Source organism: Somniosus microcephalus, chromosome 10, assembly GCF_052327205.1.
Source record: "Somniosus microcephalus isolate GS21.2 chromosome 10, FLI_Smic_1.0, whole genome shotgun sequence".
Taxonomy (NCBI): Eukaryota; Metazoa; Chordata; class Chondrichthyes; order Squaliformes; family Somniosidae; genus Somniosus; species Somniosus microcephalus.
The window spans coordinates 178,300,204-178,327,387 of record NC_140996.1 but is presented as its reverse complement, the minus strand read 5'-3'; the positions used below and the strand labels follow the sequence as shown (position 1 = coordinate 178,327,387).

Here is a 27,184-nt window from a genome sequence, read left to right as displayed (position 1 = left end):
GTTACATCCTCAAAAAATTCCAGTCGATTAGTCAAGCATGATTTACCTTTTGTAAATCCTTGTTGACTTTGTCCGATCCAGTCACTGCTTTCCAAGTGCTCTGCTATTACATCTTTTACAATGGACTCTAGCATTTTCCCCACTACCGATGTCAAGCTTACCGGTCTATAATTCCCCGCCTTTTCTCTACCACCTTTTTTGAATAGTGGGGTAACATTAGCTACCCTCCAATCCATGGGTACCGTTCCAGAGTCTATCGAGTTCTGGAAGATGACCAGCAATGCATCTACTATTTCTAGGGCCACTTCCTTAATTACCCTAGGATGTAGATTATCAGGCCCTGGGGATTTATCGGCCTTCAGTCCCATCAATTTTCCGAACACCATTTCCCTACAAATACTGATTTCTTTCAGTTCCACCCTTTCATCAGACCCTATGTTCCCCGGCATCTCTGGGAGGTTATTTGTGTCCTCCTTTGTGAAGACAGAACCAAAATATGTATTTAGTTGGTCTGCCATTTCTTTGTTCCCCATTATAAATTCCCCCGATTCTGACTGCAAGGGACCTACGCTTGACTTCACCAATCTTTTTCTCTTCACATATCTATAAAAGCTTTTACAGTCAGTTTTTATGTTCCCTGAAAGCTTACTCTCATATTCTATTTTCCCTTTCTTAATTAATCCATTTGTCCTCCTTTGTTGAATCCTAAACTGCTCCCAATCCTCAGGATTATTGCTTTTTCTGGCCAATTTATATGCCCTCTCCTTGGACCTTATGCTATCCCTAATTTCCCTTGTTAGCCACGGTTGGGTCACCTTTTTTGTTTTATTTTTATGCCAAACTGAGATGAACAAATTCTGTAGTTCATCCATTCGGCCTTTGAATGTTTGCCATTGCCTATCCACCGTCAACCCTTTGAGTGCCATTCCCCAATCAATCCTACCCAACTCGCTCCTCAGACCATCGTAGTTTCCGTTATTTAAATTGAGGACCCTAGTCTCCGAGTCAACTCCTTCATTCTCCATCTTAATGAAGAATTCGATCATATTATGATCGCTCCGAGCCAAGGGGCCTCGTACAACAAGATTGCTAATTAATCCTTCCTCGTTACATAATACCCAGTCTAAGATGGCCTGATCTCTGGTTGGTTCCTCGACATATTGGTCCAGGAAACCATCCCGTAAACACTCCAGGAATTCCTCCTCCACAGTATTGTTACTAATTTGGTTGGCCCAATCTATATGTAGATTAAAGTCACCCATGATAATTGCTGTGCCCTTATTGCACGCTTCTTTAATTTCCCTTTTAATGCCATCCCCAACCTCCGCCTTACTGTTTGGAGGTCTATAAACCACTCCCACGAACGTTTTCTTCCCCTTAGTATTTCTCAATTCTACCCATACAGATTCCACATCATCAGAGCTAATATCCTTCCTTACAATTGTGTTAATCCCTTCTTTAACCAGTAATGCTACCCCACCTCCCTTTCCTTTTTGCCTATCTTTCCTGAATATCGAATACCCCTGGATGTTGAGTTCCCAGTCCTGGCCTTCCTTGAGCCACGTTTCCGTAATCCCAACCAAATCGTATTTGTTTACTTCTATTTGCGCAGCCAATTCATCCACCTTATTACAAATGCTCCTCGCATTAAGACACAAAGCCTTCAGGCTTGTTTTTTTAACGCTCTTAGACCTATTAGAATTATTATTTACTGTGGCCATGTTTGATTTAAACCGTTGATTTCTCTGACTGCCACTTTTGTTTTTCTCCTTCCTATCTTTTGCTTTTATCCTTGTTTCCCTTTCCTCTGTCTCCCTGCTCAGGTTCCCAACCCCCTGCCATTTGAGTTTAAACCCTCCCCCAGAGCACTAGCAAACACTCCCCCTAGGACATTGGTTCCAGCCCTGCCCAGGTGCAAACCTTCCGGTTAGAACTGGTCCCACCTCCCCCAGAACCGGTTCCAATGTCCCAGGAACTTGAATCCCTCCCCCTGGCACCATTCCTCTAGCCACGTATTCATCTGAAGTATCCTTCTATTTCTACTCTGACTAGCACGTGGCACTGGTAGCAATCCTGAGATTACTACCTTTGAGGTCCTGTGATGCTAGTGAGGAGGACTTTGCAGGGCCGACTGGGCTGGGTGTGCCTTTGTTGTGTCCGAAACAAGTGCCAAGTGGTCCGTCCGATTTTATTCTTATTATTAATTGTTTCTTGTAGCGGTTTGTTACAACTGAGTGGCTTGCTAGGCCATTTCAGTGGGCAGTTAAGAGTCAACCACATTGTTGTGGGTCTGGAGTCACCATATCGGCCAGACCAGGTAAGGACTCTTAAACACAAAGTATCGTTAAAGACAGGCTTTATCTGCTTGCAAGGGAAGAGTTGTGTAGACAAGGGCTACATCAGACCTCTTCGAAGTAAAACAGAATTTGTAACATATTTATACAGTACAGAAACAAAACAGGCTTTCTATGCCACATGACATAGTAGTAAATCATACCTCATTACAAAGGCACAGACCTTGCAAATTACTGAAACAATGTATTCCAGGCTTCGTTAAAAATAACGAACGGAACTACCTTGGGATAAGATTAACTAATCCTTTATTATGGGATCCCTTTGTTCTCCCACTGTACCAACTGAGCCTGTGGGCCGATGTTTACCTTATCCTGTCCTTGGCTATTTGTTTGGTAAACGAGGCTCCTTGTTAAGCTTGTCACAGATAAGGAGTATGTATGTAGCATTCCTTTTATTGTCTCATCCCCTTGAAACTGATTAGTGAATCGTGCTGTCGGCCATTTGAGTTTTTATTCTATGCCCAGGAAGCCATTTTATGTCTAAGTGAGAAACTGTACTTCCACATGAACCAGATGGGTTTTTACAATCCCATAGCTTCATGGTCGCGGATTACTAGTCCAGTCCTCCTGAGGGCCCCCATCATCACAGAAGCCACTCTTCACCCGATTCGATAGGGGAGAGGGAGAGAAACTATTCCCTCTGGTGGGGGGAGTCCAGAACAAGGGGGGCATCACCTTCAAATTAGAGCCAGGCCGATCAGGGGTGATGTCAGGAAGCACTTCTACACACAAAGGGTGGTGGAAATCTGGAACTCTCTCCCCCAAAAGGCTGTGGATGCTGGGCATCAATGGGAGCTTTCAAGACTGACAGCGATAGATTTTTGCTAGGTAAGGGTATCGAGGGATACGGCGCAAAGATGGGTAGATGGAGTTGAGATCCAGATCAGCCATGATCTAACTGAATGGTGGAACAGGCTCGAGGGGCTGAACGGCCTCCTCCTGTTCCTATGGTAACAGGCTCGAGGGGCTGAATGGCCTCCTCCTGTTCCTGTGTAACAGGCTCAAGGGGCTGAATGGCCTCCTCCCGTTCCTGTGTAATAGGCTCGAGGGGCTGAATGGCCTCCTCCTGTTCCTGTGTAACAGGCTCGAGGGGCTGAATGGGCCTCCTCCTGTTCCTGTGTAACAGGCTCGAATGGCTGAATGGCCTCCTCCTGTTCCTGTGTAACAGGCTCGAGGGGCTGAATGGGCCTCCTCCTGTTCCTGTGTAACAGGCTCGAGGGGCTGAATGGCCTCCTCCTGTTCCTGTGTAACAGGCTCGAGGGGCTGAATGACCTGTTCCTGTGTAATAGGCTCGAGGGGCTGAATGGCCTCCACCTGCTTCTGTGTAACAGGCTCGAGGGGCTGAATGGCCTCCTCCCGTTCCTGTGTAATAGATAAAGGGGCTGAATGGCCTCCTCCTGTTCCTGTGTAACAGGCTCGAGGGGCTGAATGGCCTCCACCTGCTTCTGTGTAACAGGCTCGAGAGGCTGAATGGCCTCCTCCCGTTCCTGTGTAATAGGCTCGAGGGGCTGAATGGCCTCCTCCTGTTCCTGTGTAATAGATCAAGGGGCTGAATGGCCTCCTCCTGTTCCTGTGTAACAGGCTCGAGGGGCTGAACGGCCTCCTCCTGTTCCTGTGTAACGGGTTCGAGGGGCTGAATGGGCCTCCTCCTGTTCCTGTGTAACAGGCTCGAGGGTCTGAATGGCCTTCTCCTGTTCCTGTGCAACGGGCTCGAGGGGCTGAATGGCCTCCTCCTGTTCCTGTGTAACAGGCTCGAGGGGCTGAATGGGCCTCCTCCTGTTCCTGTGCAACAGGCTCGAGGGGCTGAATGGCCTCCTCCCGTTCCTGTGTAATAGATCAAGGGGCTGAATGGCCTCCTCCTGTTCCTGTGTAACAGGCTCGAGGGGCTGAATGGCCTCCACCTGCTTCTGTGTAACAGGCTCGAGGGGCTGAATGGCCTCCTCCCGTTCCTGTGTAACAGGCTCGAGGGGCTGAATGGCCTCCTCCTGTTCCTGTGTAACAGGCTCGAGGGGCTGAGCGGCCTCCTCCTGTTCCTGTGTAACAGGCTCGAGGGGCTGAATGGCCTCCTCCTGTTCCTGTGTAACAGGCTCGAGGGTCTGAATGGCCTTCTCCTGTTCCTGTGTAACGGGCTCGAGGGGCTGAATGGGCCTCCTGTTCCTGTGTAACAGGCTCGAGGGGCTGAATGGCCTCCTCCTGTTCCTGTGTAACAGGCTCGAGGGGCTCAATGGCCTCCTCCTGTTCCTACATTACAACAGTGACTGCAGTTCAAAAGTACTTAACTGGCTGTAAAGAATTTGGGACGTCCTGAGGTCGTGAAAGGCGCTATATAAATGCAAGTCTTTTTTTCTGTGTTCTCTATTGTATTTAGTTAAGAAATGAGGAATATATTCTGCATTTCCTAATCTCTATTACACTCAGTGAGTGTATTTTGATGCTTTGGCAACATAAGATGTAACTTATCATGCCAATAAAGCGATTTGAATTGTGAATTGAGTGGTGTCTCTGGTCTATGATTGCTGTGTTGCCCATTAGATACGCAGGCATGCACACACACACACACACAAACTCCTTGTCTCTCTCTCTCTCTATCTGTCTCTCTTAGTGCTCCCCTTCCTCTGCCCCCCTCTCTCTCTCTCTCTCTGCGACCCTCTCCCTCTCCCTCTGCCCCCTCTCCCTCTCTCTCTGCCCCCTCCCTCTCTCTCTGCCCCCTCTCTCTCTCTCTGCCCCCTCCCTCTCTCTCTGCCCCCTCCCTCTCTCTCTGCCCCCTCCCTCCCTCTCTCTCTGCCCCCTCCCTCCCTTTCTCTCTGCACCCTCCCTCCCTTTCTCTCTGCACCCCTCCCTCTCTCTCTGCCCCCTCCCTCTCTCTCTGCCCCCTCCCTCTCTCTGCCCCCCTCCCTCTCTTTCTGCCCCCCTCCCTCTCTTTCTGCCCCCCTCCCTCTCTTTCTGCCCCCCTCCCTCTCTTTCTGCCCCCTCCCTCTCTCTCTGCCCCCTCCCTCTCTCTCTGCCCCCTCTCTCTCTCTCTCTCTGCCCCCTCCCTCTCTCTCTGCCCCCTCCCTCTCTCTCTGCCCCCTCCCTCTCTCTCTGCCCCCCTCCCTCTCTCTCTGCCCCCTCCCTCTCTCTCTGCCCCCTCCCTCTCTCTCTGCCCCCCTCCCTCTCTCTCTGCCCCCCTCCCTCTCTCTCTGCCCCCCTCCCTCTCTCTCTGCCCCCTCCCTCTCTCTCTGCCCCCTCCCTCTCTCTCTGCCCCCTCCCTCTCTCTCTGCCCCCTCCCTCTCTCTCTGCCCCCTCCCTCTCTCTCTGCCCCCCTCCCTCTCTCTCTGCCCCCTCCCTCTCTCTCTGCCCCCTCCCTCTCTCTCTGCCCCCCTCCCTCTCTCTCTGCCCCCCTCCCTCTCTCTCTGCCCCTCCCTCTCTCTCTGCCCCCCTCCCTCTCTCTCTGCCCCCCTCCCTCTCTCTCTGCCCCCTCCCTCTCTCTCTGCCCCCTCCCTCTCTCTCTGCCCCCCTCCCTCTCTCTCTGCCCCCTCCCTCTCTCTCTGCCCCCCTCCCTCTCTCTCTGCCCCCTCCCTCTCTCTCTGCCCCCCTCTCTCTCTCTCTGCCCCCTCCCTCTCTCTCTCTGCCCCCCTCCCTCTCTCTCTCTGCCCCCCTCCCTCTCTCTCTCTGCCCCCCTCCCTCTCTCTCTGCCCCCCTCCCTCTCTCTCTGCCCCCCCTCCCTCTCTCTCTGCCCCCTCCGTCTCTCTCTGCCCCCTCCGTCTCTCTCTGCCCCCCTCCCTCTCTCTCTGCCCCCTCCCTCTCTCTCTGCCCCCTCCCTCTCTCTCTGCCCCCCTCCCTCTCTCTCTGCCCCCTCCCTCTCTCTCTGCCCCCTCCTCTCTCTCTGCCCCCTCCCTCTCTCTCTGCCCCCTCCCTCTCTCTCTGCCCCCTCCCTCTCTCTCTGCCCCCTCCCTCTCTCTCTGCCCCCCTCCCTCTCTCTCTGCCCCCTCTCTCTCTCTCTGCCCCCTCTCTCTCTGCCCCCTCCCTCTCTCTCTGCCCCCCTCCCTCTCTCTCTTCCCCCTCCCTCTCTCTCTGCCCCCTCCCTCTCTCTCTGCCCCCCTCCCTCTCTCTCTGCCCCCCTCCCTCTCTCTCTGCCCCCCTCCCTCTCTCTCTCTGCCCCCCTCCCTCTCTTTCTGCCCCCTCCCTCTCTTTCTGCCCCCTCCCTCTCTTTCTGCCCCCTCCCTCTCTCTCTGCCCCCCTCCCTCTCTCTCTGCCCCCCTCCCTCTCTCTCTGCCCCCCTCCCTCTCTCTCTCTGCCCCCCTCCCTCTCTTTCTGCCCCCTCCCTCTCTTTCTGCCCCCTCCCTCTCTCTCTGCCCCCTCCCTCTCTCTCTGCCCCCTCCCTCTCTCTCTGCCCCCTCCCTCTCTCTCTGCCCCCCTCCCTCTCTCTCTGCCCCCTCCCTCTCTCTCTGCCCCCTCCCTCTCTCTCTGCCCCCTCCCTCTCTCTCTGCCCCCCTCCCTCTCTCTCTGCCCCCCTCCCTCTCTCTCTGCCCCCTCCCTCTCTCTCTGCCCCCTCCCTCTCTCTCTGCCCCCTCCCTCTCTCTCTGCCCCCCTCCCTCTCTCTCTGCCCCCTCCCTCTCTCTCTGCCCCCTCCCTCTCTCTCTGCCCCCTCCCTCTCTCTCTGCCCCCTCCCTCTCTCTCTGCCCCCTCCCTCTCTCTCTGCCCCCTCCCTCTCTCTCTGCCCCCTCCCTCTCTCTCTGCCCCCTCCCTCTCTCTCTGCCCCCTCCCTCTCTCTCTGCCCCCTCCCTCTCTCTCTGCCCCCTCCCTCTCTCTCTGCCCCCCTCCCTCTCTCTCTGCCCCCTCTCTCTCTCTCTGCCCCCTCTCTCTCTGCCCCCTCCCTCTCTCTCTGCCCCCCTCCCTCTCTCTCTGCCCCCCTCCCTCTCTCTCTGCCCCCTCCCTCTCTCTCTGCCCCCCTCCCTCTCTCTCTGCCCCCCTCCCTCTCTCTCTGCCCCCCTCCCTCTCTCTCTCTGCCCCCTCCCTCTTTTTCTGCCCCCTCCCTCCCTTTCTGCCCCCCTCCCTCTCTTTCTGCCCCCTCCCTCTCTCTCTGCCCCCCCTCCCTCTCTCTGCCCCCCTCCCTCTCTCTCTCTGCCCCCCTCCCTCTCTTTCTGCCCCCCTCCCTCTCTCTCTGCCCCCTCCCACTCTCTCTGCCCCCCTCCCTCTCTCTCTGCCCCCCTCCCTCTCTCTCTGCCCCCTCCCTCTCTCTCTGCCCCCTCCCTCTCTCTCTGCCCCCTCCCTCTCTCTCTGCCCCCTCCCTCTCTCTCTGCCCCCTCCCTCTCTCTCTGCCCCCTCTCTCTCTCTCTCTCTGCCCCCTCCCTCTCTCTCTGCCCCCCTCCCTCTCTCTCTGCCCCCTCCCTCTCTCTCTGCCCCCTCCCTCTCTCTCTGCCCCCTCCCTCTCTCTCTGCCCCCTCCCTCTCTCTCTGCCCCCTCCCTCTCTCTCTGCCCCCTCCCTCTCTCTCTGCCCCCCTCCCTCTCTGCCCCCTCCCTCTCTCTCTGCCCCCCTCCCTCTCTCTCTGCCCCCCTCCCTCTCTCTCTGCCCCCCTCCCTCTCTCTCTGCCCCTCCCTCTCTCTCTGCCCCCCTCCCTCTCTCTCTGCCCCCCTCCCTCTCTCTCTGCCCCCTCCCTCTCTCTCTGCCCCCTCCCTCTCTCTCTGCCCCCTCCCTCTCTCTCTGCCCCCTCCCCCTCTCTCTGCCCCCCTCCCTCTCTCTCTGCCCCCTCCCTCTCTCTCTGCCCCCCTCCCTCTCTCTCTGCCCCCTCCCTCTCTCTCTGCCCCCCTCCCTCTCTCTCTGCCCCCTCCGTCTCTCTCTGCCCCCTCCGTCTCTCTCTGCCCCCCCCTCTCTCTCTGCCCCCTCCCTCTCTCTCTGCCCCCTCCCTCTCTCTCTGCCCCCTCCCTCTCTCTCTGCCCCCTCCCTCTCTCTCTGCCCCCCTCCCTCTCTCTCTGCCCCCTCCCTCTCTCTCTGCCCCCTCCCTCTCTCTCTGCCCCCTCCCTCTCTCTCTGCCCCCTCCCTCTCTCTCTGCCCCCTCCCTCTCTCTCTGCCCCCTCCCTCTCTCTCTGCCCCCTCCCTCTCTCTGCCTCCCTCCCTCTCTCTCTGCCCCCTCCCTCTCTCTCTGCCCCCTCCCTCTCTCTCTGCCCCCTCCCTCTCTCTCTGCCCCCCTCCCTCTCTCTCTGCCCCCCTCCCTCTCTCTCTGCCCCCTCCCCCTCTCTCTGCCCCCTCCCTCTCTCTCTGCCCCCTCCCTCTCTCTCTGCCCCCTATCTCCCTCTCTCTCCCCACCAGGCTGATACCTGGGATGGCAGGAATGATGTATGAGGAGAGTTTGGGTCGATTGGGCTTATACTCGCTGGAGTTTAGAAGATTGAGAGGGGATCTCATTGAAACTTATAAAATTCTAACAGGACTAGACAGACGAGATGCAGGAAGGATGTTCCCGATGGCCGGGGAGTCCAGAACCAGGGGTCACAGTCTAAGGATAAGGGGTAAGCCATTTAGGACTGAAATGAGGAGGAATTTCTTCACCCAGAGAGTGGTGAACCTGTGGAATTCTCTGCCACAGAGGGTGGTGGAGGCCAGTTCATTAAGTATATTCAAGAAGGAGTTGGATATATTTCTTAAGGCTAAAGGGATCAAGGGATATGGGGAGAAGGCAGGGACAGGGTACTGAATTTGGATGATCAGCCATGATCTCATTGAATGGCGGAGCAGGCTCGAGGGGCCGAATGGCCTACTCCTGCTCCTATCTTCTATGTTTCTATATTTCCTCCCTCCCTCTCTCTCTGCCCCCTCCCCTCCCTCCCTCGCTGCCCCTCTCCCCTCCCCTCCCTCCCTCGCTCACCCCCTCCCCTTCCTCTCTCTCTGCCCCCCTCCCCTCCCCTCCCTCTCTCACCTTCCCCTCCCTCGCTCTCTGCCCCCCTCCCCTCCCCCTCTCTCAGCCCCTCCCCTCCCTCTCTCTCTGTCCCCCTCCCCTCCCTCTCTCTCTGCCCCCTCCCCTCCCCTCCCTCTCTCTCTGCCCCCCTCCCCTCCCCTCCCTCTCTCTCTGTCACCCTCCCCTCCCTTGCTCTCTGTCCCCCTCCCCTCCCTCTCTCTCTGTCCCCCTCCCCTCCCCTCCCTCTGTCTCTTGTCAGCCTCCCCTCCCTCACTCTCTGCCCCCTCCCCATCCCCTCTCTCTCCCCCCTCTCTCTCTCTCTCCCCCCCTCTCTCTCCCCCCTCTCTCTGCCTCCCCTCCCCCTCTCTCTGCCCCCTCCCCTCCCTCTCTCAATTCAATTCAATTCAATTCAAATCGCTTTATTGGCATGACGAGTTACATCTTATGTTGCCAAAGCATCAGAAAACATTCATGTTTGTTAACAAAAATACAGATCTATCCATACAGTGTATAAACAGATATATCCCTGGGTGTATAAATATATACTTTCATACAATTTATATATACTCTTTTCTTATATTTAGTGGTTGTCCCTCTGTTTATGGCAAGCTGTAACATAGTGTGCCGCTAGTGTTATGCAATTTCTCTCTTCCCCTAGTAGGTATGGGAGTTTTTGGTCGTCATTCAAATTTCTGAATTCCGGGCATATTTTTGTGAATTTTGGGTAGAAATTCTCCCTTATGCCCTGATATTTTCTACAAGCTGTGAGGAAGTGCATCTCTGTCTCCACCACTCCCTGACTGCAGTGAGAGCATATCCTGTCCTCTCTTGGTAGCCGGGTCTGCCTGTGTCTACCTTTTTCGATCGCCAGGTTATGTTCACTAAGTCTGTACATTGTCAAGGTTTTTCTCAGTTTGCTGTCCTTTACCATGGTCAGGTAGTCAGCCATGTTGTATTGTCTGTTTAGGGCCAAGTAGCAATTGAGTTTGCTTTGGGTTTTTGTTGTTTCTGCCCAATATGTCAGATATTTTTCCTTTTGCTTAGCGACGATTGTGTTGGGTCGAATTCTTTGTGTTACGCTGTCACTGTCCTGGGGCTGGTTATTGTTTTCACTGAGTCCCAGGAATCTCTCTCTGCCCCCTCCCTCCCTCTCTCTCTGCCCCCCTCCCTCCCTCTCTCTCTGCCCCCTCCCTCCCTCTCTCTCTGCCCCCCTCCCTCCCTCTCTCTCTGCCCCCCTCCCTCCCTCTCTCTCTGCCCCCCTCCCTCCCTCTCTCTCTGCCCCCTCCCTCCCTCTCTCTCTGCCCCCTCCCTCCCTCTCTCTCTGCCCCCTCCCTCCCTCTCTCTCTGCCCCCTCCCTCCCTCTCTCTCTGCCCCCTCCCTCCCTCTCTCTCTGCCTCCCTCCCTCCCCTCTCTCTCTGCCCCCCTCCCTCTCTCTCTGCCCCCTCCCCCCCCTCTCTCTGTCCCCCCTCCCCTCCCTCTCTCTCTGTCACCCTCCCCTCCCCCTCTCTCTGCCCCCTCCCTGCCCCCACCCTCCATCTCTCTCTGCCCCCCTCCCTCCCTCTCTCTCTGCCCCCCTCCCTCCCTCTCTCTCTGCCCCCCTCCCTCCCTCTCTCTCTGCCCCCCTCCCTCCCTCTCTCTCTCTGCCCCCCTCCCTCCCTCCCTCTCTCTCTGCCCCCCTCCCTCCCTCTCTCTCTGCCCCCCTCCCTCCCTCTCTCTCTGCCCCCTCCCTCCCTCTCTGCCCCCTCCCTCCCTCTCTCTCTGCCCCCTCCCTCCCTCTCTCTCTGCCCCCTCCCTCCCTCTCTGCCCCCTCCCTCTCTCTCTGCCCCCTCCCCCCCTCTCTCTGTCCCCCTCCCCCCCCTCTCTCTCTGTCACCCTCCCCTCCCCCTCTCTCTGCCCCCTCCCTCTCTCTCTGCCCCCCTCTCTGCCCCCACCCTCTCTCTCTGCCCCCCTCCCTCTCTCTCTGCCCCCCCCCCTCTCTCTCTGCCCCCCTCCCTCCCTCTCTGCCCCCCTCCCTCCCTCTCTGCCCCCCTCCCTCCCTCTCTGCCCCCCTCCCCTCCCTCTCTGCCCCCCTCCCTCCCTCTCTGCCCCCTCCCTCCCTCTCTGCCCCTCCCTCTCTGCCCCCCTCCCTCTCTCTCTGCCCCCCTCCCTCCCTCTCTGCCCCCTCCCTCCCTCTCTGCCCCCTCCCTCCCTCTCTGCCCCCCTCCCTCCCTCTCTGCCCCCCTCCCTCCCTCTCTGCCCCCTCCCTCTCTCTCTGCCCCCTCCCTCCCTCTCTGCCCCCTCCCTCCCTCTCTCTCTGCCCCCTCCCTCCCTCTCTGCCCCTCCCTCCCTCTCTCTCTGCCCCCTCCCTCCCTCTCTGCCCCCTCCCTTCCTCTCTATCTGCCCCCTCCCTCCCTCTCTCTCTGCCCCCTCCCTCCCTCTCTCTCTGCCCCCCTCCCTCCCTCTCTGCCCCCCTCCCTCCCTCTCTGCCCCCTCCCTCCCTCTCTGCCCCCTCCCTTCCTCTCTATCTGCCCCCTCCCTCCCTCCCTCTCTGCCCCCTCCCTCCCTCTCTCTCTGCCCCCTCCCTCCCTCTCTCTCTCTGCCCCCTCCCTCCCTCTCTCTCTGCCCCCTCCCTCCCTCTCTCTCTGCCCCCCTCCCTCCCTCTCTGCCCCCTCCCTCCCTCCCTCTCTGCCCCCTCCCTCCCTCTCTCTCTGCCCCCTCCCTCCCTCTCTCTCTCTGCCCCCTCCCTCCCTCTCTCTCTGCCCCCTCCCTCCCTCTCTCTCTGCCCCCTCCCTCCCTCCCTCTCTGCCCCCTCCCTCCCTCTCTCTCTGCCCCCTCCCTCCCTCTCTCTCTCTGCCCCCTCCCTCCCTCTCTCTCTCTGCCCCCTCCCTCCCTCTCTCTCTGCCCCCCTCCCTCCCTCTATGCCCCCTCCCTCCCTCTCTGCCCCCCTCCCTCCCTCTCTGCCCCCTCCCTCCCTCTCTCTCTGCCCCCCTCCCTCCCTCTCTGCCCCCTCCCTCCCTCCCTCTCTGCCCCCTCCCTCCCTCTCTCTCTGCCCCCTCCCTCCCTCTCTCTGCCCCCTCCCTCCCTCTCTCTCTGCCCCCTCCCTCCCTCTCTCTCTGCCCCCCTCCCTCCCTCTCTGCCCCCCTCCCTCCCTCTCTGCCCCCTCCCTCCCTCCCTCTCTGCCCCCTCCCTCCCTCTCTCTCTGCCCCCTCCCTCCCTCTCTCTCTCTGCCCCCTCCCTCCCTCTCTCTCTGCCCCTCCTCCCCTCTCCTCTCTGCCCCCTCCCTCCCCTCCCTCTCTGCCCCCTCCCTCCCCTCTCTCTCTGCCCCTCCCTCCCTCTCTCTCTCTGCCCCCCTCCCTCCCTCTCTCTCTGCCCCTCCCTCCCTCTCTCTCTGCCCCCTCCCTCCCTCTCTCTCTGCCCCCCTCCCTCCCTCTCTCTCTGCCCCCTCCCTCCCTCTCTCTCTGCCTCCCTCCCTCCCTCCTCTCTGCCCCCTCCTCCCTCTCTCTCTGCCCCCTCCCTCCCCTCTCTGCCCCCTCCCTCCCTCCTCTCTGCCCCCTCCCTCCCTCTCTCTCTGCCCCCTCCCTTCCTCTCTCTCTGCCCCTCCCTCCCTCTCTCTCTGCCCCCTCCCTCCCTCTCTCTCTGCCCCCTCCCTCCTCTCTCTCTGCCCCCTCCCTCCCTCTCTCTGCCCCCCTCCCTCCTCTCTGCCCCCTCCCTCCCCTCTCCCCCTCCCTCCCCCCTCCCTCCCCCTCCCTCCCTCTCTCTCTGCCCCCTCCCTCCCTCTCTCTCTGCCCCCTCCCTTCCTCTCTCTCTGCCCCCTCCCTCCCTCTCTCTCTGCCCCCTCCCTCCCTCTCTCTCTGCCCCCTCCCTCCCTCTCTGCCCCCTCCCTCCCTCTCTCTCTGCCCCCTCCCCCCCTCTCTCTCTGCCCCCTCCCTCCCTCTCCCTCTGCCCCCTCCCTCCCTCTCTCTCTGCCCCCTCCCTCCCTCCCTCTCTCTCTGCCCCTCCCTCCCTCTCTCTCTGCCCCCTCCCTCCCTCTCTCTCTGCCCCCTCCCTCCCTCTCTCTCTGCCCCCCTCCCTCCCTCTCTCTCTGCCCCCCCCTCCCTCTCTCTCTGCCCCCTCCCTCCCTCTCTCTCTGCCCCCTCCCTCCCTCTCTCTCTGCCCCCTCCCTCCCTCTCTCTCTGCCCCCTCCCTCCCTCTCTCTCTGCCCCCTCCCTCCCTCTCTCTCTCTGCCCCCTCCCTCCCTCTCTCTCTGCCCCCCCTCCCTCCCTCTCTCTCTGCCCCCTCCCTCCCTCTCTCTCTGCCCCCTCCCTCCCTCTCTCTCTGCCCCCCTCCCTCCCTCTCTCTCTGCCCCCCTCCCTCCCTCTCTCTCTGCCCCCCCTCCCTCTCTCTCTGCCCCCTCCCTCCCTCTCTCTCTGCCCCCTCCCTCTCTCTCTGCCCCCTCCCTCCCTCTCTCTCTGCCCCCTCCCTTCCTCTCTCTCTGCCCCCCTCCTTCCCTCTCTCTCTGCCCCCTCCCTCCCTCTCTCTCTCTGCCCCCTTCCCTCTCTCTCTGCCCCCTCCCTCCCTCTCTCTGCCCCCCTCCCCTCCCTCTCTGCCCCCTCCCTCCCTCTCTCTCTGCCCCCTCCCTCTCTCTCTGCCCCCTCCCTCTCTCTCTGCCCCCTCCCTCCCTCTCTCTCTGCCCCCCTCCCTCCCTCCCTCTCTCTGCCCCCCTCCCTCCCTCCCTCTCTCTCTGCCCTCTCCCTCCCTCTCCCTCTCTCTGCCCTCTCCCTCTCTCCTCCCTCTCCCTCTCTCTGCCCCCTCCCTCTCTCTCTGCCCCCTCCCTCCCTCTCTCTCTGCCCCCTCCCTCCCTCCCTCTCTCTCTCTCTCTCTCTCTCTCCCTCTCTCCCTGTCTCTCTCCGTCTCTCAATTCAATTCAATTCAAATCGCTTTATTGGCATGACAGGGTACATCTTATGTTGCCAAAGCATCGAAAAACATTCATGGTTGAACACATAAATACAGATCTATCCATACAGTGTATAAACAGATATATCCCTGAGTGTATAAATATACATTCATATATAATTTGTATATACACTTTTCTTATATTTAGTGGTTGTCCCTCTGTTTATGGCAAGCTGTAACATAGTGTGCCGCTAAGGTTACACAATTTCTCTCGTCCCCTAGTAGGTATGGGAGTTTTTGGTCGTCATTCAAACTGTCTCTCTCTCTCTCTCTCTCTCTCTCTCTGTCTCTCTCTCTCTCTGTCTCTGTGTCTCTCTCTGTCTCTGTCTCTCTCTGTCTCTCGCTCTCTGTCTCTGTGTCTCTCTCTGTCTCTGTCTCTCTCTGTGTCTCTGTCTCTCTCTCTCTGTCTCTCTCTGTCTCTCTCTCTCCCTCTCTGTCTCTCTTTCTGTCTCTCTCAATTCAATTCAATTCAATTCAAATGCTTTATTGGCATGAAAGTTTACAGAGAACCATATTGCCAAAGCTTACATAGCAAAAAGGTACAGTTTTCCAACATTCTGTAGGTGTCAATCGATTTGACATTTGTTGGGTACATACAATATTACTTTTAAACAATATTAATTTTAAACAGTCTTTGTACTTCATTTGGTACGTTCAATATTAATTTTAAACAGTCTTAATTTTAAACAGTCCTCAGGTTGTGACATGTTGTTACATATTTGGCCCCAAGGTATGGTCTGTCTCCTTCTCCTAGGACTAATCTCAATTTTGACAGATCATCCAATTCCTTGAAATCTGGGGTTGTTTGGCTTAGCTTGTTGAATAATATGTTTCTTGATGTGTTGAATTTTTCGCATTTTAGGAGGAAATGCATTTCTGTTTCAACCTCGCCAGCCAGACATTGATCGCATATTCTATTCTCTCTAGGCTGCCAGGATTTCTTGTATCTGCCTTTTTCAATTTCCAGTTGGTGGTCGCTTAGTCTGTACCCGGTGAGGGTCTGTCTCTGTTTTGTGTCTCTGATGGTCGTGAGGTAGTCTGCCAGTTTATATTCTCTTTTTAGGGCCCGGTAACATTCTAATCTGCTTTGGCTTTCGGTTATTTTGTTCCAATGTTCCAGGTAGGTTTCTTTGCATTTTTTAATGATTTGGTTCACTCGGATTGGTGTTTGGACGGCTGTGTTGGTCTGGGGCTGGTCAGGGTCCGGCTGAGTACTTAGTTTCAGTAGCAGCTGACTCAGGGGACTCTTTTCTGGGTTTAGCTCTTGGGTCTGAAAGGCTTTGAAATGAAGGGTGTCTGGGGAGCTAGATTTGAGGTGATTTAGGAAGTTTAGTGCTCGTTTTTGGATGTTTATTATCAGTGGGTATCTGCCTAGTTCGGCTCTGCATGCATTTGTTGGCGTTTTTCTTTGGGTGCGAAGGATGCTTCGGCAGAATTCTGCATGTAGGGCTTCTATTGTGTGTTTTTCCCATTTAGTGTAGCTTTGGGGAGAGAGAGAGAGAGAGACACGGGTAGAGAGAGAGAGAGACACGGGTAGAGAGAGAGAGAGACACGGGTAGAGAGAGAGAGACACGGGTAGAGAGAGAGACACGGGTAGAGAGAGAGAGAGAGAGACACGGGTAGAGAGAGAGAGACACGGGTAGAGAGAGAGAGAGACACGGGTAGAGAGAGAGAGAGACACGGGTAGAGAGAGAGAGGGACACGGGTAGAGAGAGAGACACGGGTAGAGAGAGAGAGTTTTGGTGTCTCTCTCTCTCTCTACCCGTGTCTCTCTCTCTCTACCCGTGTCTCTCTCTCTCTCTCTACCCGTGTCTCTCTCGCTCTCTCTACCCGTGTCTCTCTCTCTCTACCCGTGTCTCTCTCTCTCTCTACCCGTGTCTCTCTCTCTCTCTACCCGTGTCTCTCTCTCTCTCTACCCGTGTCTCTCTCTCTACCCGTGTCTCTCTCTCTCTCTACCCGTGTCTCTCTCTCTCTACCCGTGTCTCTCTCTCTCTCTACCCGTGTCTCTCTCGCTCTCTCTACCCGTGTCTCTCTCGCTCTCTCTACCCGTGTCTCTCTCTCTCTACCCGTGTCTCTCTCTCTCTACCCGTGTCTCTCTCGCTCTCTCTACCCGTGTCTCTCTCTCTACCCGTGTCTCTCTCTCTCTCTCTACCCGTGTCTCTCTCTCTCTCTACCCGTGTCTCTCTCTCTCTCTCTCTACCCGTGTCTCTCTCTCTCTCTCTCTACCCGTGTCTCTCTCTCTCTCTCTCTACCCGTGTCTCTCTCTCTCTCTCTCTACCCGTGTCTCTCTCTCTCTCTCTCTACCCGTGTCTCTCTCTCTCTCTCTCTACCCGTGTCTCTCTCTCTCTCTCTCTACCCGTGTCTCTCTCTCTCTCTCTCTACCCGTGTCTCTCTCTCTCTCTCTCTACCCGTGTCTCTCTCTCTCTCTCTCTACCCGTGTCTCTCTCTCTCTCTCTCTACCCGTGTCTCTCTCTCTCTCTCTCTACCCGTGTCTCTCTCTCTCTCTCTCTACCCGTGTCTCTCTCTCTCTCTCTCTACCCGTGTCTCTCTCTCTCTCTCTCTACCCGTGTCTCTCTCTCTCTCTCTCTACCCGTGTCTCTCTCTCTCTCTCTCTACCCGTGTCTCTCTCTCTCTCTCTCTACCCGTGTCTCTCTCTCTCTCTCTCTACCCGTGTCTCTCTCTCTCTCTCTCTACCCGTGTCTCTCTCTCTCTCTCTCTACCCGTGTCTCTCTCTCTCTCTCTCTACCCGTGTCTCTCTCTCTCTCTCTCTACCCGTGTCTCTCTCTCTCTCTCTCTCTACCCGTCTCTCTCTCTACCCGTGTCTCTCTCTCTCTCTCTCTACCCGTGTCTCTCTCTCTCTCTCTCTACCCGTGTCTCTCTCTCTCTCTCTCTACCCGTGTCTCTCTCTCTCTCTCTACCCGTGTCTCTCTCTCTCTCTCTACCCGTGTCTCTCTCTCTCTCTACCCGTGTCTCTCTCTACCAGTCTCTCTCTACCCCAGTCTCTCTCTACCCCAGTCTCAGTCTCTCTCTCTCCCCAGTCTCTCTCTCTCTCTCTCCCCCCAGTCTCCCTCTCTCTCTTCTATCTTCCCGTCTCTCTCTATCTCTCCCCCCAGTCTCTCTACTCTTTCTCTCTCCCCGTCTCTCTCTCTCCCCCCAGTCTCTCTCTCTCCTTCCCTCTCTATCTGTCTCTCTCTCCTTCCCTCCCTCTCTCTCTCTCTCTCCTTCTCTCTGTCTCTGTCTCCTTCCCTCTCTCTCGCTCTCCTTCCCTCTCTCCTTCCCTCTCTCTCCTTCCCTTTCTCTCCTTCCCTTTCTCTCTCGTCTCCCCCCAGTCTCTCTCTCTCTCTTGCATCACGGGGGGCGTTTCATTCCATGTGTGGGCGGGCCTAATACTGCAGCCTCCCGAAACGTCGCGGCCATTTTTAAAAATACCGACAGCGACAGCACCAGCACAATAAACCCCCACAGTGCGGCTCCGGCACAGTATCCCGCTCCCGGCCCGCCGGAGCGGGAGGTGAGTTGGGGTCACTCGGGCCGGGCCTCACAACCGCTCGGCCCGAGACACAGAGCGGGGGAGCGGCAGCGGCCGGCCGTAAACCGCGCAGCCCTGTAAACTGCCGTTTTACAAAAAAGCCTTGGCAACGCCGGGCCCCCCCCAGCTAGTACAATATATTCTAGTGTAAGTATTGAACAGTTACTGAAGAGAGACTCAAGAGGGTGTGTTGTCTTGAGAATCATCTTTCCAACATTTATAAATCTGTTGAAATGAAAATAAACTTTGTACTCTGACTGACTAGTAAGCATTATACAAGGTTTAACTCAACTCAGTGTGGATTAAAAAGAGCAGGATAACACATTTTCTGAGAACTTATTTCCCTACAAAACAGTGAAAATGATTACATTCACAATTTGTACTCATCACACTGGTTCAATTTTAATGGGCAGGTGGAATAGTGGAACACAAAATCAAAAAGTGGCTCTTGCCAACCAGCTATGCAGTCTGAGGAAAACAAGAATTTTATTTCTTTATTTCATTAGGTAACAATGGTACCGTGCCAAAGTCACACAAAGTTCAAAATTCAGATGATCACTTTTCAGCTATTCAATCACTTGCAATGTCAGCTTATGACTATTCAATTTGATACAACAATTACTGTATCAAATAGATCCGGTTCACAATTTTTGGAAATAGATGTTAAAGCACAAATATTTCAAGTGAAATTAGCCAGTGGTATAAGCAGTAAAATTAGGCAATGTTGCATGGAGCACAATCCAAAAAGGTAGACCTTACCCAGAGGTCATGTTCAGCATAGTCAAACAAAAGCCACACTTTCCTGTCTGCATGTGACAGAAATACTTTCTGGAGAGCAATGACGTTTGGGTGTTTCAACTCCCGCAGCAACTGTGAAATAAAATATAATGCATTAGAGTTGCTACAATTAAAAATGTACATTCCCATTGTATTAGAGTTAATAGGTCTTTCAACTCAAATTAAGTTTATTCTCACACCTTGAGATTTTTTAATTTTTAAAAATGAAATTATTAGCTTCATTGGCACTCCACACCGTCAACTTTACAGTGACCAGCATATCTTTCTTGCACCCATCAAAATCATTATTTTGGCAGAGCTGCGTATTCCTTCACTTCCCTTTAAAAAAATAGATTTTTAAGATATGAAGTTTTTTTTTAAAAAAGGACAATAAACAAATTCTACAGGCTGTTTACAAGAGAATCAAATAAATTATAGCCCAATTGCACCTTTAGTACACCTGGCATTCTCCAAAGCAATCTGATTTCCCTGCCATTTCCCCATATCCTTTTATATTCTTCCTTCTTAACTACTTACCCAATTCCCTTTCAAAATGTTAATAGTCTCTACCTCATTAGCAACTTGTTGTAAAGCATTAAATGTAGCAAAAACTGGTCAGAATGGGGAAAAAAAAAATTCTTCGAACTTCACATTCATTCTTTTAGTGATAATCGAGCGTTTCTGTCCCTTTGTCACTGATTTGTGAACTGGTGGAAACAATCTTTCACTCTTTTCCCCTCTCAAAACTCCTCAATTATTAAAACCCCTATTAGATCCTGTTAACTTCCCTCTCAACACTTAGTGTTCCTGTGAACAAAGCTGGAAATTTTCATGCCTTTCTTCTGAATCTTTGTTGTACATTTTCTAGGACTCTAATATCCTTCCAATGAAGAGGTGCCCAGAACTCTGCAGAATACTTCATCTGTGCCTCATCAATATCTGCGACAAAAATCGGAATTTCCCAATTTTCTCAGCTCAACACACATTATTGTACAGTTCTATAGGCTCCAATACTTCTCTAAAGGGGCATTCTGTATGTATGCACTTAGACAGTGATTGCAGGATTGTGCATCTGTGTTGCAGTGTTATTCAAGTAGGCAGGGGCAGAGAACTGGGCAGAGATCTGTGAGCCAAGTAAACTGGACTTGATAGCACTGTTGTAAAGCAAAAGCATCGATGAAACATGGATTATTTTATAGAAATAATACACACAAGAGTACAGAACAGACACAGATCATGTGGGAAGTAGGACAACAAATGGAAAAATCAATGTGGGCAACATTGGAAGTAAAGCAGGGGATAAAACTCTACTGCCTGTATCCTAACTTGCACCAAGTCCCAATCACCCAGCACCCCTGTGCTCGCAGACCTATATTTGCTCCCGGTCTGTCAAAGACTCGATTTTAAAATTCTCATCTTGGTTTTCAAATCCCTCTATCGCCTCACCCCTTCCTATCTCTCCAAACTCCTCCAGCCCTACAAGCCTCAGAGATCTCTGAGCTTCTTCAATTCTAGCCACTTGCGCATCCCCGATTTTAAGTGCTCCACCTTTGGTAGCCCTGCCTTCAGCTGCCGAGGCCCTAAGCTTTGGAATTCCCTCCCTAAACCTCGCCACCTCTCTTTCCTCCTTTAAGATGCTCCTTTAAACCTACCTCTTTGACCAAGCTTTTGGTCACCTCCTTATGTGGCACAGTGTCAAACTTTGTTTGATAACACTCCTGTGAAGCGTCTTGGGACATTTTACTACATTAAAGGCACTATATAAATGCAAGTTGTTGTTGTTGATAAGGACAAACATAAGATTGTACCTAAAATATAAAGCTACGGGTAGCATGGTAGACCAAGGTGCATTTAAAAACAAGATGAGATTAAGAAACTAGTCAGGAAATCTAAAATAGAAAATTTTAGAAGTTAATATAGTACGGAATATTAAAATATAAACATCAGTGATTTCTATAAGCATATTTGCAGCAAGTAGGTGAAGAGAGAAATGGTGGGACTATTAAAAGATCACAACTTTTGTGTAGACAAGTATCTTGTACAAATGTTCTTTTTGGGTATGGTTTGGAAGACATGCTGACAAACAGACTTACAGTTTTCAACACCACTGCATAGCTAGGAGAAAACAGATGGAAATTTGTACCCATAGAATACCTTTAACCTCAGCACCTAGAGCCCCAAGCCATATTAATGTGGTAGATTACTCTAACATTGGGGATGTGAAAATACACTTTGAGGCATACTAAATGTAGAATACCGTGTGAAGCAATATAGTCATTAGCCTGGAAATTTCTGCTGACGATGCTGTCAGACAAGTACTTAATGAGTTCCTACAACATTCCATTGGCCATAGCGTGAACCCATTGAAAATAACGAAGATAGTGGGCGAAGGGATCCAATACAAACCCGTTAAGTGTTCATCTGCTAATATCGCCAGCAGTAATTCCTAGGCTGTCATAACTATTTTCTTTGAGATGTCTGCATCCTTGCAAATTTGTACCCTCAAGTCTTTTGAGAACCTCAAATAGTTGACATATAGAAAAACTTCTGTTTCTTGGTCTTTTGGGACTTCCTCTAATGTTTTGCATGAAATGAGATATCCTTGTCCACTGAAGTGCTTCGGTCATGACAATATCAATTGAAATATATCCAAGCTTTTTGAAAATACATCAGCAGATCAGATCGCCTGCTCAACATAAATATTGGCAGTGATTCTGTCCGAGTGCTTTGTGTATATGCAACAACAATGTACAGTGCAGCTCTAAAATATGAAATGTGAGATAAAGGTTTTAGTATCAGGCACCAGAGTGGGGTAAGTAACCAGTGTGTGGTTTACGTTTAGCTCTTCTGCTTTCTTATTTGAGACAAGCAGAAAGTTTCTCGCTTCAAGAAGAAGTTTTAGAACTCCATTTAGGCTTCTGATGTGGCACGAAACAGACTCACAAAAGGCATGAGAGAAACTTTGTTGGGATGATTTTTTAAGAATCTGCTGGTTCAACATCTTTAAAAGGGGAGACCAGAGCTTTTTCATGAAAGGTAAAGCTCTTGAACTATCCTGCATGTCCACAGGGAAACCTGAAGTCCATAACCAGATTAGGCAGCAGATCAACAGATCTTTCACTGGCATCAAATGCACATTCCTGTTAGTATAAATTGTGAACACCACAAAATTGTAACGATTTAGAAATTGGAATCAAAAACACAAATTTCTAAATTTGCAGATGACACCAAATTGGAAGGGATAGTCAGCACTGAGGAGGACTGGAACAAATTACAAGATGACATCAAGAAGCTTGCAGAATGAGCATACAATTGGCAAATGAATTTCAACATATATAAAAGTGTGAGGTATTATATTTTGGTAAGAAAAGTAAGGAGGTCACATATTACTTGGAAAATAAGAATCTAAATGGGGTAGAGGAGCAAAGGGATCTTGGAGTACAAATACACAAATCACGAAAAGTAGCGACACAGGTTAACAAGGCCATAAAAAGAGAAAACCAAGTACTAGGGTTTATTTCTAGAGGGGTAGAATTGAAAGTAAAGAAGTTATGCTAAACTTGTATTGAACCTTGGTTAGACCACACTTGAAGTACTGTGTACAGTTCTGGTTGCCATATTATAAAAAAGATAGAGGCACTGGAAAGGGTGCAAACATGATTTACAAGGATGATACCAGAACTGCAAAGTTTTACGTATCAGGAAAGGATGAATAGGCTGGGTCTCTTTTCTCTTGACAAGAGAAGGCTGAGGGGTAACCTAATAGAGGTCTTTAAGATTATGAAAGGTTTTGATAAGAGTGGATAGAGAGAGAATGTTTCCACTTGTGAGGAAGAGCAAAACTAGAGGCCATCAATATAAGGTAGTCACCAAGAAATCAAACAGGGAATTCAGAAGAAACTTCTTTACCCAGAGAGTGGTGAGAACGTGGAGTTTGTTTCCACAGGGAGCAGTTGAGGCGCAAAGTATAAATGCATTTAAGGGGAAGCTAGATAAGCATGAGGGAGAAGGGAATTGAGGGTTATGCTGATAGAGTTAGATGAGGAAGGATGAGAGGAGGTTTGAGTGGAGCATAAATGCAGACATGGACTAGTTGGACCGAATGGCTGGTTTCTGTGCTGTATATTCTATGGAATTTATAATTATTGTTCGCTCCTCACTACAGGCTCTCCAAAATTCTGTAAGCTCTTGCTACATTCAAAGCTTGAATCACTACCCTCGCAACTTCACTGTATTACTCCGATATTAGAATAAGAGACAATTTCTGATCCATCCAGGTTTTGTACGATGAATAACGTTGTAATGCAGACTATCCCAGAATGCATTTTGCAACAAAGATGGGCGTCATTACATAATGTATTCTTGGGCACAATCCCAAACCAGAACTAACATGTAGCTACAGTATAACTGGGCATAATTTTAAAAAGCTGCAAATGCTAGAAATCAGAATTAAAAACACAAAATCCAAATAGATCTATGAGTACATGTAACAAAAAAGGCAGGTTAATGATTTAAGCATAGACCCTTAAAGATTCTGCACTCAAGATGTCATTCTGTCTCTTCTCTTTACAGATGCTGATGGATGTGTGTGTATTTCCACAATTTTCTATTTTTGTGCAACTAGCACATGCTGATACTCTTCATTCCAAGTTTACCCAACTCAACTGCACAGCAAAATCTGATTTTAGTCAAATTTGCTGCTACCTCTCCCTAAATTTCCTGAAGAGCAGTGTAAACAAAATATAAAGGCAACAACAGAGACACCAAGTACCTCCAAAACACAACATACAAGGAAGTTGCATCAATGGAAGTTTCAAAGCCCCGAAACAAAAATCAGTCTAATAATCTACCATCAAAGGTGAAGAATGCATATTAAGCCACTGGAATGCAGAAATTGGAATCCAGAAAGTTCCTGTCCAATCTGGCTATTTGAATATTTATAAAGCTGATGAGCATTTGAGAGAGCGGATCAAATCATCCTTAAAAAAATACTACAGACATGAGGAACTATGAAATAGTTTATACATTTCTATCAATAATATGTGCTACATGTTTGCCAGTGCAGTCACACATTATATATAAACAAAAAATATAAACTCTACTGAAAATCTTTCTTTTAGAACATGACAGAATGCAGTGACCATAATTTATAGCTATTAAATGTCTTTTTTTCAAGAATCTACTTAAAAAATAAATGTCAGAATGTACAATTATCTTTTAGAGCGATATAAACTGCAGTGCAGTGCAGCAAATATGGAAGATAATTAAAAACCCTATAGTTTGACTACAGCATTCTGTTAAGGAATATTTACATTTGTTCTCGGTTTAATTTTGAATTTTGTGTGTATTAGTACCTATAGTATTGACAAGTAGCACTACTTTATGTATTTTCCCCTTTCACATAAAAATGAGTAACAAAGGTTATGAGAATTCTGCAAAGTTGCACTATTTTGACCATGGAAAGTATTGCTACTTCTAGACAGATTCAGCAAAAACCATTGGAAAAACAAGCAAATCATAGAAGTTAATCCCTGCATAACCAACTTATAGCATGCTCGAGTTCCTCCCCTTCACACATTCCCCAAGCCATTCTTCTTACGTACATAAGAACATAAGAAATAGGAGGAGTAGCCATTCAGGCCCTCGAGCCTATTTAAGAATTTGATATGTTTCAATGAGATCACCTCTCATTCTTCTAAACTCTAGGGAATAGAGGCCTAGTGTACTCAATCTCTCCTCATAGGACAATCCCCTCATCTCAGGGATCAGTCGAGTGAACCTTCGTTGCACTCCCTCTAAGGCAAATATATCCTTCCTTAGGTAAGGAGACCAAAACTGTACACAGTACTCCAGGTGTGGTCTAACCAAGACCCTATATAATAGTAAGACATCTTTACTGTTATAGTCCAATCCCTTTGCAATAAAGGCCAACATACCATTTGCTTTCCTAATTGCTTGCTGTACCTGTATGTTAACTTTCTGTGATTCGTGTACAAGGACACCCAGGTCCCTCTGAATACCAACATTTCCCAGACTCTCACCATTTAAAAAATATTCTGCTTTTCTATTTTTCCTACCAACGTGGATAACTTCACACTTCCCCACATTATATGCCATCTGCCATGTTCTTGCCCACTCACGTAACCTGTCTATATCCCTTTGCTGCCTCTTTGCATCCTCCACACAGCTTACTTTCCCACCTAACTTTGTATCATCAGCAAACTTAGATGAGGGGACCGAGTATAATGTATCCAAGTCATTGATATAGACTGTAAATAGCCGAGGCCCAAGCACTGATCCTTCCTGTACCCCACCAGTTACAGCCTACCAACCTGAAAATGACCCATTTGTTTCTATTCTGTTTCTGTCCGTTAACCAATCCTCAATCCCTGCTAATCTATTCCCCCAATCCCTTGCGCTCTAATTTTGTGTAATAACCTCTTGTGTGGCACCTTATCAAATGCTCTTTGAAAATCCAAATACACTACATCCACTGGTTCTCCCTTATCTACCCTGCTAGTTACAACCTCAAAAAACTCTATTGGATTTGTCAAACACGATTTCACTTTCATAAATCCATGTTGACTCTGCCCAATCATAGTATGATTTTCGAAGTGCCCCGTTACCACCTCACATCCTTAATAGATTCTAGTATTTTCTCTACTACTGATGTTAGGCAAATTGGCCGATAGTTCCCTGTTCTCTCTCTCCCTCCTTTCTTGAATAGCGGGGTTACGTTTGGACCATTCAAGAATCTAAGGAATTCTAGAAGATCAAAACCAAAGCATCCACTATCTGTGTAGCCACCTCTTTTAAAGCCCTAGGATGTAGGCCATCAGGTCCAGAGGATTTGTCAACTTTTAGTCCCATTAATTTCTTTAGTACTATTTCTTTATTAATACTAATTTCTTTAAGTTCCTCATTCTCGCTAGACCCTTGGTTCCCTACTATTTCCGGAATGTTTTTGTGTCTTCTACCGTGAAGACAGATACAAATTATTTGTTTATGGTCTCTGCCATTTCCTTATTGCCCACTATAATTTCTCCTGTCGCTGTCTCTAAGGGACCCAACGTTTACCTTCACTAATCTCTTCCTTTTCATTCTCGAACTCAATATAAAATTCTAGCATATTATGATCACTCTTTCCCAGAGGCTCCCTTACTACAAGGTTATTAATTAATCCTTTCTAAATTAATGCAGATCTAAAATGGCCTGTACCCTAGTTGGTTTCTCGTAATACTGATCTAGAAAACTATCTTGAATATCAAGCTACAGGATACTTTGGTTTATCCGGAGGTTAACCGAATGCTCGAGCCATCGGCAAAATTCAGGAGTCGGTTCAGTAAGTTTTTTTTCTTTTCGTTGCTTTTTTTTCCCACCAGTCAGGCTCTGCAAGGTCTAGCTAAAGCTGTTGCTTAGCTACAGAGACGCTTGCAAGCTACGGCCGACTGTTTAGAAGCTGTTGCTAAGCAGCAGGGTTTGTTGCTAGCTACGGAGCTCAAAAGCTTCCGTATGTTATAACATTAGCGCTGGTTTGTCCGGCAGTTTTGATGGGACGGCAACAGCTCGGTCCTGTCGGTGCCGGATATCACAAAGTTTCCTGTATGTACAATCCTTTCAAGTATTGTGCATCCAAGACCTGTTTCTTTTAACATAGCTGTCTTTTTGGAAAAACAACCATACAAACTAGAAAGAGCTGCTGTGCAAAAGCACAATACCTAAAGTATATATTTTTAACACTTCAACCACTGCTCATCTTTCTTCCAATATCATGTTGGAAAGTTGTACACTAAAAAAATTAAAGCGAAGCATTCTTTAATTCTGAACTTGTTTATGTCCAATTTAGACTATTTCAAAGGACAATTTACCAATGTTGTTAAATTAAAAAATTAAAGCGATGGAAGGTCAGTCCCCCAAAGCTCATTTGGTATTGCACAACCCAATGTGGAACTGAGCTATGCATGCCAGGAAGGTCTCAGCTTTTGGTCTTTACAGGTTAACTGATGTCAGCAAAAGCAAGCGTGCTTCATTGGACCTCATCTCTGAGCTAAGGATGAGAGAAAGTAATTTGCCATGGTTTTTGTTTGTTCACATACTGATGTTGGGCTCAGAAAGTGTAGAGTTTGGCTATAATGTCCCCCATGGTCAAATACCCTGGCAACAATTCACTGTCCAGTCTCCTACGAGAAAAGGAGATTTGGGGAAAGATAGCAATTGACAGCTAATATCTGTGCAACCATTAAACACGTCAGTACCTTCAGCAGAAGTGGATGGAAGAAATTTAGACAGAAAATAATTTTAACAGATCTGGGAACTGAGTGGCACAGTTTATTAAGCTGCTGTCCCCTTAGCTTTGATACCTGGGGTGAAGTTCAGCCCAGAGTGGTGGGACAATGTCTTCTGTGAAAATAGTTTGGTTAGTTTTCATCTGCAGTGCAAAATTGTCAGCCATTTCGCACAAAATGGAAATCTCAAAGAAACTCTTGCTGGTGCGGGGGTAGTAAGTGGCATTTTATGTAGTCTTCTTACGGAGGTTAGTTCAAATTCGTTGCTCACGATGCGGTCTCCTCTACATTGGGGAGAACAAGCGCAGATTGGGCAACCGCTTTGCGGAACACCTCCGTTCAGTCCATAAGGGTGACCCCAAGCTACTGGTCGCCTGTCACTTTAATTCACTGCTCCACTCCCACTCTGACCTCAGCCTCTTACACTGTTCCAGTGAAGCTCAGCGTAAG

General features: G+C 50.9%; 1 protein-coding gene across 10 annotated transcripts in view; it reads right to left on the bottom strand.

Moving 5' to 3' along the window:
• The window catches only part of cdk8 (cyclin dependent kinase 8), a 253,657-nt gene that overhangs the window by 147,986 nt on the left and 78,487 nt on the right, over positions 1 to 27,184 (bottom strand). For 6 of the 10 annotated variants that reach the window (XM_085999250.1, XM_085999247.1, XM_085999248.1 and 3 more), the window contains one exon: positions 18,432 to 18,542. The exons of 1 other annotated variant lie outside the window; for it this stretch is intronic. In XM_085999250.1, the coding sequence (XP_085855376.1) occupies positions 18,432 to 18,542 (111 nt within the window). Of the gene's footprint in view, positions 1 to 18,431; positions 18,543 to 18,649; positions 18,789 to 27,184 lie in introns of all 10 variants that reach the window. 3 more of the 10 variants (XM_085999256.1, XM_085999253.1, XM_085999255.1) reach the window with 1 other exon arrangement.